Below are 13,218 nucleotides of genomic sequence, written 5' to 3'. Positions count from 1 at the left end.
GGGACAAGATTATCTGAAGGTCATTCTGAGGTATATGTAACATATATACTTTTCTATTGTGTGCAGTTTTGGGGCAATGCTTTGCCCACGGTTACGTGTGTGCACACCTCATTCCAGTTAGTGAGAGTGGAAAGCTCACATCTGAGAGAATATACTGGGCTTTGAAAGCATACAGGAGCACATTGAACAACAGAGCCAGAAGCAGAACAGGAAGAGAGCTAAAGACAAGGAAGCCTGGACTGGGCTGAGAAAGGGAAGAAGTGAATGGACAGCCCCAGATTTATGTGGCCATGGCCAGCCAGATCAGCCCTGTTTGGACTGCCAGCGCAGATCTTCTATTCTGAAGGCCTTCTACAGTGCAAAGGTTTCCATGAAGGCAACTTTTATCAGACAACAGGGAAAACCATGAACAAAACTACTACAGGCATGTTAACAGAAGAAACACAATGGAGATGGCCCTACAACTGTTCAGTTCTTAATTTTGAAGGAAAACCCAGTCCTGCCTCTGAAGTGGTCTAATATGAATCTGGTCAGTCTCAGCTCATACAGGCAGAGGATGGAACCATTGCTCCAGCTGCCAGCAAGGCAAAGGGTGGCATTTATACTACAGTGTTCAGTCAGTGTGGCTGTGAGAAACAATATCACACCAGGCTTGCAAAGCAGTCAAATGTATTGGCTTTTTGCAGAACAATTTCACTGTCAATCAACGTACATATTATAGAATTTTACAGATGACCTTTCACTGCTAGAAAGTAAGACAGCGTTTTGATGTCAAACTCACTTGACATCTGATTTTGCTAAGAACCCACCCCAAGACAATAAAAAAACCCCAACAAACCAAACAAATAAAATCTATGATACAAAACAACATTCATATCAACATCTAATGGCAACTGTCCCAGCAAACACAAAATCAAGATCTTCTTAATGCAGGTCCTCTCAGAAATCAGTTAGTCATGCATCCGTATATAGAGTCCACTCCCAACCTGGGAAACCTCAGTTAAGACTGCTGCCCTTTGAAATACAAGTCCCATTGTTTTAAAGGAGTGCTCCACACATGCATGCACACATATATACAGACACACTGGGATACGCACACACGCACACACGTAACCTCCTCTCTCTTGCAAGAGCTGCATGCTGGGTAACTGTTAATGCCTTTTGTGCATTTTTTGCCTACTTTCTTTGTAAGGATGAAGTTCAAATGTCTTTACTTCTCAGGTCTGTATTCTTTAAACAAAATAGGGAATGACGAGGAGCTACATTACAGACAGAGAAATGCACTCGTATCTCAAGCATGTGATTTTTCCCAGTCATTTACAAGAATGATGTTATTTACATTCATGACTCAGCAGAATCCACAGGAAGTTATCCTTTCTCCATGTTGGGTTTTCTCGAACCCCATAAGCCCATTCTGTGCTTCCACGGATCGTTTTTCTTTAAGGCACTGCATGTGGATGATGACTTCAGACAGAAGTGCAAGCCCCCTTCACTGGATCGTGCATTTCTCTCTCTCCCTGGACTGACCTTCCCTGAGAACTTTTGATTTGATATACTTCAGGTCACTGTTGACGCTTGGCCGGCGAGCAAAGGGAGAGATCATACCGTAAGCGTCCATGTCCTTGACTCGGCGCATGCGGAAGGGTTTTGGTTGGAAAGTGTCACCATACTGGATGGAGATTTTCCTGTGGAGGGAAGGGCTCATCTCATGAGGTAGCTTGGCCATGCTGAAGAGGACATAGAACATCTCATCCACATTGGTGTTCTTCTTGGCTGAAACTTCGAAATAGGCGCAGTTTTCATCGCTGGAGACAAGGTTCTCACCTTCATCTGAACGTACCTTGCGGTAGATTTCACTGTGGTCACTTTTGTTGCCACAGATCACCATGGGGAGGTCAGCCGATTCCTTGGTCTTGTTCTTCAGGCAGGATTTGACCTCAAGGATCTGTTTCTGTAGCCTCTTGACCTCATCAAAGGATTCTCTGTTGTCCAGGCTGAATACCAGGATGAAAACATCCCCTGCAATTCCAATTACAAAGAGAAAACAATTACAAAGGGAAAACATCCAATTACAAAGAGAAAACCAGGATGAAAACATCCCCTGCATTCCAATTACAAAGAGGTAGTGTAAAGGCTTGTTGCTTGCAGTGCATGTCAGAGGAGCTAACTTTAAAAAAGCAGTGGGCTTCTTTGCCATCTCCTCCCCCTGTTTTTTGTTTGGTCCTCTTGAATCTATTCACTCAGTTTTACATTCATTCCAGTTTTTCTAATTCAACTCCTTACACCTTCTTGTAGTGCTTTGGAAAAGACTTTTGGCGATGACGTTACTTCATCTATATCCAATTGTGTTCCTAGCTCGCACTGGACTTGCAATTTATTTCCCATTTTAATCTCTTTTGTAAACATGTTTCTATCTCAGCTCTGCTGCACTGCTTTTCTTCTTTCTTCCTTTCATTTTTATCTGCATAAAACACAGCCTGTTCTGACACTAGGATGAGTGGAGACTTAATAGGCACTCAGCCTTGCCCTTTTGATTGTACAATACATGAAACAACACCTGAACTGAAGATTCACATCTAGTCAGTCCTGAACACAGAAGTCAGGAATGAGAGGTTTCCCAGTGGTCTGCTGTCATTTCATTTGCTCCAGAGAAACAGACCATGGGAAAAAAAAAGAAATATATATATGACACGGATCCCCTGGCATTTCCTTTTTGGCATTTCCTGACTTACAATTCCTTTTGCAAATATAAAATAACGCAAACCATTGCCTTTTGAATGACATTCGTGTGGAACATACTAAGAGAGCTTTCAGGGACAAGAGCTCACATCTGGATCCCAGAAACTGGCCCTAGGACCTCACTGGATGTGGACACTAGCCTAGTCAGATGTGAACATCATGTTTCTCTGGCTAGCTAGAAGGGTAGATAGGCAAATCCAGAAAGCGGGTTCATTGTTTGCTGTGGCTGAATATATCTCCACTGTCACTTTCACAGTTAAAGAATACATCTTAGCTTATCACAACAGGAACTGCTTAACAATAAGAACATACAAAATGAGCCCATGATTTTCCCTTTTTTCCCTTCAGTGCATTCGATTAACCACAGATTAAGGAGAAAGGGTAAAAGTAGAGCTATCCTTTTACTGGAATATCAAATCAAGGGAATCAGACTGGAAATTTTAGGAAAAAAATAATCTTTGAGGTTTTTTTGTTAGGATCCTTTTCTGTGCATTTTACATTTGTTTTTCACCGCTTATGTCTTGTAACGACATTCTTATTTTGTCCCTTGCTGCTTTTTATGCCCATGATATTTTATTCAGCCATTTATTATTTTTTTTTACTACAGTAAAAAGATATGGAGCAGAAAGGGAAGCTAGGAGGGAAATAAACCAGGGGGAAATCTCAATTTCAGACCCTCACCAAGTGGACTTCACCTTTGTGTCTGATGGACATCCAGTATTGCCTGGGATATCCCAGCCAGGAAATATCTCTCTAGAGAAGCACATCTTGCAACAAAATCAAGCGGTCCTTTTAGCTACCTCCCAGGAAACAGTCATCTCCAGGCTGCAGTTTTTCAAGGTAATGTCTATCCTCATGATTTTTTACCCACCATTCCCCATCTGCAAACTTCCCCCCACTTTCTTCTCACCTGTCAGGATGGAAAGCCGCCTCATAGCAGGGAAAGGGTGATTCCCAGAGGTGTCCAGGATGTCCAGCTGATACATGTCTCCCCGGATGTTGTAGACCTTGCGATGAAAATCCTCAATGGTGGGAGTGTACTGGTCCTCAAACCGGCCATTGAGAAAGCGTGAGACAATGGAGCTTTTCCCCACCCTGGAGGCTCCCAGCACTACCATGCGGTATGAGTTCTTAGCTGGCACATTCAGGGTGCAGTTTCCACCGGACATAGTCTTCATCATTGCTTGGTCCTGAAAGGCGAAATAGCAGAGTTGGAGGAAAGACCAGAAACTAAACAGAGAATGAAATAGGGCAGCTCCTTACCACAAGCTTGTCAGACAGCGCTCTGGAGCATAGTAGTTAGTAGATCAATGGTCCATCCAGAAGTGTTTTTTCTGGAAACGCTTAATTTTTTTAGTCTCATTTCCAGGGAGTGGGGTTTATTGTTGGTGGTGTGTTTTTTCTTTTCTTTTAAAGTCATATAAAAGTGAAGTCATTTACACTGAAAATAGCATGGTTTTGAACTGTAATTTGCTATTTCATTTAAACATTAAGGGCTAATTTTATCGGCTATGCTTCAACTTAGATACCAAGTTCCTTCCCACCATCTGCGTCACTTCTACATTACCAGATTTTTCAGTAGAGCTTGGTTCTCATTTAGATACATAAATACAGAGGTCAGATTTCCCAATATACTGCATGTACTGCAGCTGCCATCAGGACCTTGATGGCTTTGTTTGATTGCCTAAATAGGACCTGTGCATAATACTCATTTTCTGAGATCAACCAAAAGTCAGACAGAAACAAGAATTATGCTCGACATCAATGAAAGCTAGACATCTCAGTAACTTTAAATAACTAGTCCCATACAACCTTCATTGCTGATATAGGGAGTTTGAGCCAAAAAATAGCACTGGCCGATGCTAAATTCAAAGACCTGTGCTTTCGGTGACCTTCTAGAACCCAGATTTTAATCATGCAGTTTGGACTGGTAGGATGGGAACTCCCTATAAGAAACTACCAGCAGTGCAGCAGGGTAGACGGCAATGGATGGAACTGCAAAGACGTAGATTTCATGAGATTTTCAGTCTTCATACATACACAGCTGTTGTGGGTGTCACAGTCTGTGCGGGTGCTAAGTACAAGCAGGAGAAAAAATAAAGGACAGCCATCTTACATAGCTACTAGACGAGATTTCCAATCCCTGACAAATAAAATGAGTCTTGAGACTTTGGAGATCATATTTTGGCATAGCACTCAGCTGCAGAAAACTTTGATAGAAAAAAAAGAGTGTTGCTTCGATGTTTTTTATGTACCAGTTCAAATGTGTGCTGAAGGGAAAAATATAACCCCTGTGTGGGGAAAGCTACGTGTTAGAGCAAAGAAGGCACATTTCTGACAGAGTTTATTTTGGTTACTAGGATCTTATTAAAGAATAATCAAGTTCCCACTGTGCCGTTTGTTTAACTTAAGTGTTGTTTATTTAATATTACAATGCAAGTACTTTATGTACACTGAAAGATCGTTTCTGGATCCAGATCTGGATTCCTATCTTTCCCTTGAGTGAATTTTATCTCCCAAGCTTTTATCTAGCTGACACTTATCTCAGTCAAAAGCTTAGAATCTTTTACTTTGTTTAACATGTGCTAAGCGCCAAAGCAGCAGCGAAGATACAATCACTGCTAAATAAAGAATTCTATGGAATTCTGATCCAGCATCATTGCTGTGCTATAGCCCAAGGCAACAGCAAAACACTACTATTTATTATTATTATTGCTATAATTTGCTGCACGCCAGCAGCACATTCAGCCCTATCTAAAGCACAGAAGAAAATGCAATGCTTTCCTCAGAGTAGCTTACACTCTGAATCACATTCAGCGGGCAGGACAGCATAATATTAGAGCCAGTAGTAATGACAGAACATAAATTTGGATGGACACAAATGTGCAGAGTTATGGTACTGTTGGGAGTGCTGTGGTGGGAATGATGGCAAGGAGCACACAGGTACTTGAACTGGACTCTGTGTTTTATTTAAACAGGACCTATCTCCAGCAGTACAGAAACACTATATTCAGTCTCTGAAATAGCACTGCCAAGTACGCTATCTCTACACTTTCCTACATAGTCAGTCCAGTACTGTCTTGCATTCACAGGTAGACAAATGGTGACAGAGCTGCTTTGGGATGCTTCCTTTCACCCTCTCAGGTTTTATTTAGCTGGCAGAGAAAAGCAGGGAGATAGATTTTGGGGGAAAAAAGGCAAACTTCTCTACAGACCAGGATCATTATTTAGAAATGAGTCAGCTCTTCAGTCTGGGATGGACCAGTGTAGCTGCATAAGGGCAAGTGGATTGTGTTGGTTCACACATGCCAAAGATCAGGTTTGTGTAACCTGGTGCGGCAGCATCTGTGAGTGAGCACAGTCGTGCTTTTTAAGCAAATACCTTATATGTCCCGCATAACATGCACGCTGAGGGACCTGATCCTGGCCAGCAGCTTTACAAGCCAAAATCCTACAAATTATACTGCTGATTGGCAGGTAACCACTGAGCTGTTGGTGATTAGAGAAACTCCCATCACACAGCAAAGGAGATGGACTGTGTCACTGCGGCTGTTTGGAGGGTTAATTTTGCCCCTTTAGTGCAAGAGGCACTTTTGTCCTCCACTTTGAAATTAATTTCACTGCTTTGGACCTCAGTTAATGTCACAGTACACTGAACAGCTTGGAGAAGGAAGTGGCACCGTAGCTGCCTGCAGACAGGGAAGATCAAGGCACAAGGAAGCTGAATGACAACCCAAGGTCCAACAAATGAGAAACATGAACAGACTTTGGGACCCTACATTTCAAATTCTTTCTCCTTTCCACCTTTCCTCACCCTTGGATCTCTGGTCATTAAATCATATTGCCTCCCACCCCCATCAAAGGCAAAATCCTACGTGCAGGCATGTGCTCATTTCAGGACGCTTTGCCCCAAGGATGTAGATGCACTGGAAGGGAAGAAAGGATATAAGAACACGCAGATTTTAAGGTATTAAATAGTCACTTTATGCTGTCCTTGTTCCATCTCTCAAGGCATTCAGTCAAGAGGATGGTTATGTTTTCCTGACTGCATTTCATTTCACACAAAGTCAAAAGATGCTTTTCAGCACTTTGATTCATGGAGTTGCTACTCATCTCATCACCTCTGCTGCAAATCTGACTCAGAGCGTGCCACTGAACCAGGAGCTTTTATTTGTGGTTTGTGCTCTCTTCTTATTCCCCAACTCTAGTTTTTCTCCAGTTCAATATAATCTGCCTTCTTTCCTCCTCAGAAAAGGAATGAAACTTCAGCCTTCACACCCAGGGGTGGGTGGGGAGAGCACAGGGACATGTACATTGAAAAAGATTAAAGGCAGAAGAAAGAAAACAGAGAGAGGCCACATGTTCATATACTAAGTAAAGCAAAATCAATCAGAAGAGAATGAGGAGACAAACAACATCCAGCTGGTTTTAATCTACTTCTTTTCCTTCCAGTTTATTAAATGCTTAAGCATAGATTAATTCCCAGTGGTACCTTCTGCTTTATGCACTGGCTTGATGCTAGAAACTTTACATTAGTATTGTATATTGGTACAGCACAGAGATTTCAAAATGTCATAGATACATTGGCAATGGGTGTTATCTCCTCTTAATAAAGGGAAAAGCTCGTACACCCAGAGAGAGCTGAAAAAGCAGCCCAGAATCAACATAAAACCCCATTTCTTTCAACTCCCTATGTCATCTTCTACCTGCTAACCACCACTGCTTGTTTCATAGGCAGACATCAGAGTTAATGACAGTGAATCTGCTTTTGTATGCTCTGAGGAGTGCTTATCTGAATTCCAGTAAGGTGCTGAAAAATTTGATCCTGAGCACCTGTAGAGATATCTAAGGGAGACATTCTTCATTCAACCTGCCTGGAGCTTTTACACCTCAGTTATCCATCCTCCCATCAGGGGTATGCTCCCCACCTCACTTGCACTCCTCAGTCCTCAGCTATTGTTTGTGTCTCTTTGCTATCCCAATGTAATTCAGTGCACCCAGCTAAAAAGGACATAGGCAGACACAGACTTTATCATGCATAAGATGCCTGACAGTTGTTAATCACTACTAATATCCCCATAATCTTCATGCATGCCAGAATCACTCCTGTGGGATGTTTGTTTCCTACTTTTATCCTAAACTCCATGCTGCTTTCTTACCTCTCTCCTTGGAGGAGCAGTCCTGGGTCTTGGTACAGTCTGGTGAAGCTGATAATTTTAATCAGAGGTGGCTGCTGCTGTAAAAGGCTGTTGCTCTGTGGATCCCACGTTGCTTGCTCTGGGCTCAGTTCTTCACCAGTATTTCCCAGGAACTTAGCAGGATTTGGAAGGACTGCAGAGCTCCACAGCACATTCCCCCATGGATGGCAGGTACTGGACCAGATGACTGACGGCGGCTGAAGAAGGGTCTCAGGACCAGTGATAGCTTTCCCTTTGGTGAGATGAGCTCTTCTCCTCACAGCCTCAGTTCAAGAGAAGGAGAGGCAGAGTCTCTCCCACTCTCACTGGCTTTTCTTGCAAGTTGTGCTTTCGTAGGCTCTGCTGTGGGGAAGGGGTCTCCGAAGCGTCACCCAGCCGAGCAGGGTCGTGGGTGCATCCAGCTGGCCCACCCTGCCTCTACACCACCTCAGACCCTATGGGCAAAAATCAGTGGGGGCATGGAAGCTGTCTGTGGTGAACCTACACTTACCCAGGTCTTGCCTGGCACACCTTCCCCCCAAGCTTCTTTTCTTCTGGTTCGAAATTTGCTTTAAAATATTCTCTTTTGAAGACAGAAGGGGCTTTTCTTTACATTTGCCAATTAAGTCTTTCTTCTTCCCTCCCTGCCTTTCTCCCTCTCGCTCTCACAACTACTGGCAAATTGCAGATTTTCCTTCTGTAGGACTCACAGATAATTGGCTCAACTCCTCCCTTGAAGTCAGTGTCAGACACAGGGGAAGGAGGGGTGCTGAGGGGGTGGGATTTTGTGCCTATTGAAAAAAAGCTTTTCTTTTCTCCTCTAAACAGAAAGTTCACATGCATTGCAGACTGCACATTCCCGATCTTTCCACCAGAGACCTGTATGTATGCATATGTGGGGACTGAGTTAGGGTATGTGGACGAGAGACACAGAGACTTCATTTACTTTGCAAGCTGTAAATTCGTAAGCTGTTTCTAAAAGCTCTATACTTCCGTGCCGATCTTTTCTGCTAGACAGAAGCAGACTGACTCATTTCCCAAGTAGGGGCTTTCTGTCCATAATTCCTGTAATTCTTTTGCCATATGGAATACTTTCTCCTGATCCCTCAAGCTCAAAGGCAATATGTTAGGATTGCTGGCTGGTTTGATTAAGAAATAACAATAATGTGTAACTGCTGTTCTTTCATTAATATTTAAATAAATGAAAAATTAAAACCAGGGCTGGGTAATAAAAACGTAAAAGAAGGTCAAACAAGCGAAAAGTGGGGGGGACTGAGGGTCAGAAAAAAAGAAAAGAAACAAAAATTAGGGTGAGTTCAAGGTGTGTGTTCAATATCAAGTGAAAAATCATGTTTGCAGTTTATTTCACTGTTTATTGACTCTCAGTTTTTCTCCTTTTCTACCTGAAATAATAGTTTAGATCTACAAGTCTGTTTTAAAAGATGTCAAAAAGATAGATTTTGAAAGTTTCAAAATTAAGTATTTCAGCATTTGCCCCTTAAAACTCCTAATCAGAAAGGGAGTTTGGGGGGAAGGAAGAAAAACAGTTTGAAATTTTAAAGATATTTTGATAATAAGAAAATGGAAGGGAGGCACAATCTCCCAAATCCAAATATAGTTTCAGGTCTCCCACAATTCTCTCTGTTTTTCTCCGAGCAAATTTATTCTTCATCAATCATAAAGATTCCTACAACTACCTTGTCTGTTTCATCCAACAATTCCTGCAGCTTTTGAGGAATTCCTGAGATGCTTTGCTTTTTCTTGTCCTACTCAGAGCACAAGGAGGTTTGTGTTGTCACCCTCAGAACAATGCTTCCCTCCTTTGTGTCGTGCACAGCAGCCATCAGCACACGGTTTGACACATCTGTACAACTCTCTGTGCCAACAGACTTTGAAGGCCACAACACAGGCAGCGAGATGAGTCTTGCTGCAACCATCTGCAAAGAGGCAGCAGCTCCCACTAACGTCAGGCCTGAGCAGAAGGTGGATTTGGGGCTTCCAGGCTAACACAAAAGCAAAACACCATTGATTGAATTTGGGAAGCAGCAGCTCTGGCAGACAGCTTTAGATTTGGAGGAAGGGCATGTCTTAGCATAGCACCATTGAAACACTGCAGTAGTAGTGAAATGCTAAAGGGTCATAACTGAACTACGTTCTTTTTAGACCACAGTACCAGGATTTCTTTGTTAGCTCCTGAGACCTTTCTCTTTGGCAAAAGTAGAGGAGTATTTTTATGGCTCAGACAATTTTTTTTAAGTCAGACATGATGTTTTCCATTCCTAAGTCATTGGTTCAGACCAAACCTGGACCAAAAGCTGCCTGGTCAACTATTTGTGTAGCTTAGATCTAAGCAGAGCAGCATCCTGGTATCATTGCCACGGGAGGAACTGCTGCAAAACCCAGCAAAGTCAAGTCCTGCAGAGCTACTGAGAATAAACTCCTCTTTCATCACTATAGCTTACATGTTGAGGGTACAAGTTCTCTGCCAAAAGAGAAGTGTACTCATCCTGGAGACCAACCATCTCATCAGCCTGGAATCTCAGCCTACTCAAGCTCTTTTGTAAACCAAATGCAAAACTCTTGCCTAGCTGGCTTCACCCAGCCCAAACTCCTACTCAGCTGTCTTCTCCAGCATTTAAAGTAGCAAATCGGGTTCCTCAAATAATATCAAAATAAAATAGGAACATACTTGACTAGGCACCTTGGCTTTATTTGATCTCTTAGTGAACACCTAGTAAAGTAACAAACCACTTTTGAAGTAAGCCTTTGAAAGATAATTGCTATCTATGAGCTTTCAGAGGGTCAAGAGATGTTGCTGTAGCTTGTTGGGTTGGGTTTTTTTCCTTCACTTTGTTCTGGTGTTCTCCCAGTTCAGGAGTAGAGGAAAAGCCATGCTTTCATGCCTTCCTAGAGGGCTCAGGAGTCCAGAGTTCAACAAATCCACTCTTTCAAAGACATCCTGAGGGGCTCTGATGGAGAAGTTATGTTATATCTGCCCCCATCCGAGAAGCAGAGATGGCATGACCTCTTGGCTTTTAGGATTACAAAGGGAATAAATGGACCAGAGAGACAAAGCCACTGCCAAAACAGGAGAAAAAGTTCACAATCTCAGCAATTACCTCTGGTTAGTCAGAGACCATCAGCCTTTCTTAGAGCTTACAGCTATTTACCAATTTAAAAGCCAGGCTTAGAATGAATTACTCTCTGGAGGCATTTCTCCCTCCTACTCCCCCAGTCTCTAAAGAAAGCCTGATTGAGGTTTTTATCTGGCTAAGGCTGTCTCAGAGGATGACAAGCTGTGGCTGCAGAGAACCGTCACAGCTACGAAGTGCTGTGCCTGCCTCACTGGGTGACACTGGCTATGGCTTGTGGTGCAGTCCTTGAGTCTGGATGTCCAGTGTGAGACAAGAGAAACAGAGCATGCAACAGATGAGTTATATCAACTGGATAAGATAGTTTATATAGGACTAACTGAAAGCAAATGACCAAGAGCTCTGTTGAAGAGGGCTTTAAACTAAAGCTGCCAGGAGAGGGGAACCTCAATCCATCCCACTCCTACCAGTTTGGTGCCAGCGCTAGGAAGAGATGCCCAGAGCCTGGAGAGGGATCACAGGTCAGCAGGAGAGCACCTGAATGTAAGGTTTGAGACTATCTATAGAACCTGAAGGTGCAGAATTCCATAGGAGATGCATCTGCAGGTGGGCTCATGGGGAAGAAGTGTCACTGTCATGAGTAATTTGTACCTTCTGCAGCTCCAGGTACCAGCTGTGGCTGGAGACAGAGACACATGTGATGGGCTGATGCATCTGGACCAATCTGTTTCTCTCCACCTTAAAGCAAATGAAAGATGTGACAATCACAAGCCCTACATCGCTGGTCAGAATTAGTTCAAGACAAAAGATGTTCCAAGGCTTTTGTCTCCTCTTCAAAAGCAAATGCAACAGAGATTAAATATTTAAACCAGCTTTTCTCTCTCTTTCCCCATTCGTTTTCACTCCCCTCATTATTCAGTAAAGCAGACTCATTTTCCACCCCCTCACCTTCCCTCCCTCCCTCCCACATTCATTTCTTCTGCTCTGTGCCCCTCCCTTCAAGCAATGCTGAAAAATTGGTATTCAGGAGTCAGTAAACTTCAGTCATATTCTGAACAGCAAGTAGATGAGCAGTCATAAGTATTACTGCCCCTCCATTACCTGTGCACACCCCCCAGCATTTAAACTCAGTCAAGGGCTCTCCATGGGTGTTACAGTGACTGGGAAAGTAAGTAATGATCATCAGATACAAGTGGGAACAGTAATAGTAGGGAGAATACAGCTGGAGAAGGCATCCATTTGACAAAGTGGTGATCTGATTTGGTCCTGTCACAGAATTTGTGTATGACTGTAATTTCTCAGTGTCCAGGGTGTAAAATGGGATGTAAAATGTAATATTTACTGAGACCCCTGCAAAATGGAAAAGTGTTGTTTTGTTGTGAAAAACATCCAAGTCACGTCTTACTTGGTGCATTTCCTGTGAATAATTTTTTTAATTAGAGTTTAATGAAGTATTTTGGAGAAAAGACTGCATTTCCAGTCCTCCTCCTTTCCTTTTGCCACTGCCACAGCATGTCCAGATTTCCTCAGCAGACACACACGCACCCTTTCATTTTCATCCCACTGGTGAAATTCTTTAAAACTTTCCCCATCTTTGAAAAATTACTAAGCAGCAAAATTGAGGCTTAAAAACCCTCCCATTATTCAAAAAAGCTTCAAGGTAGAACATAAAGTTAAAAAAACCTCTGGAGCACATAATTCATATCTTTACCTTCAGTGAATACCAATGGGGTTGGTTTATAGTCTCCCAGGCCCTGATGAAGGAAAAGTGACCCCCACCACATCCATCTCTGTAGCTTGTGATCCTGCTGGAGTGGAAGGACAAGTCACGCACTCACCTGACAATGACTACAGAGTGCTGTGTCAGCCTTTCAGGAAGAGTAGGCATAGGTACACATCACGACTCTCAGTCTCTGTTCAGCATCCCAATTCCCTAGCTGCTCCCAGGCTCTGTGTCCAGACAGATAACTGCATACCTGGGAGGGAGCCAACACACATTTCTCCTGCTGCATGATGTGCTGAATGATGCTGGTAGGAAGGGGGGTCATTCAAAAGGCCCCCAAAGCTCTCCTCTGGCTGACACCATCCCAATACTGCCAAAAGACAGAGAGGGAAATGATCTCTTTGGGGCCATTTCTATAGCTGTGTTCCCACTGCTGTTACTTGGTTCCTCAAGATGCACCCTTGATTGTCCTCCTTTATCATCTGTT

The 13,218-nt window shown here is 43.0% G+C and overlaps 1 protein-coding gene across 1 annotated transcript; it reads right to left on the bottom strand.

Annotated features, from left to right (window-relative positions):
• Positions 1 to 1,140: 1,140 nt before the first annotated feature.
• On the bottom strand, positions 1,141 to 3,920 carry RASD2 (RASD family, member 2). Its single transcript, XM_010022254.1, has 2 exons — positions 3,650 to 3,920; positions 1,141 to 2,019 (listed from the first exon to the last, which is right to left on the bottom strand). Exons 1-2 carry the CDS (start codon positions 3,918 to 3,920, stop codon positions 1,490 to 1,492), a joined length of 801 nt encoding a protein of 266 aa, XP_010020556.1. The 3' UTR covers positions 1,141 to 1,489.
• Between the last annotated feature and the right edge of the window lie 9,298 nt (positions 3,921 to 13,218).

The sequence above is a fragment of the Nestor notabilis genome, unplaced genomic scaffold (assembly GCF_000696875.1).
Source record: "Nestor notabilis isolate BGI_N333 unplaced genomic scaffold, ASM69687v1 scaffold8389, whole genome shotgun sequence".
In the NCBI taxonomy this organism is placed as follows: Eukaryota; Metazoa; Chordata; class Aves; order Psittaciformes; family Psittacidae; genus Nestor; species Nestor notabilis.
The sequence above is the reverse complement of the archived record's forward strand: the minus strand, read 5'-3'. Positions and strand labels throughout refer to the sequence as shown.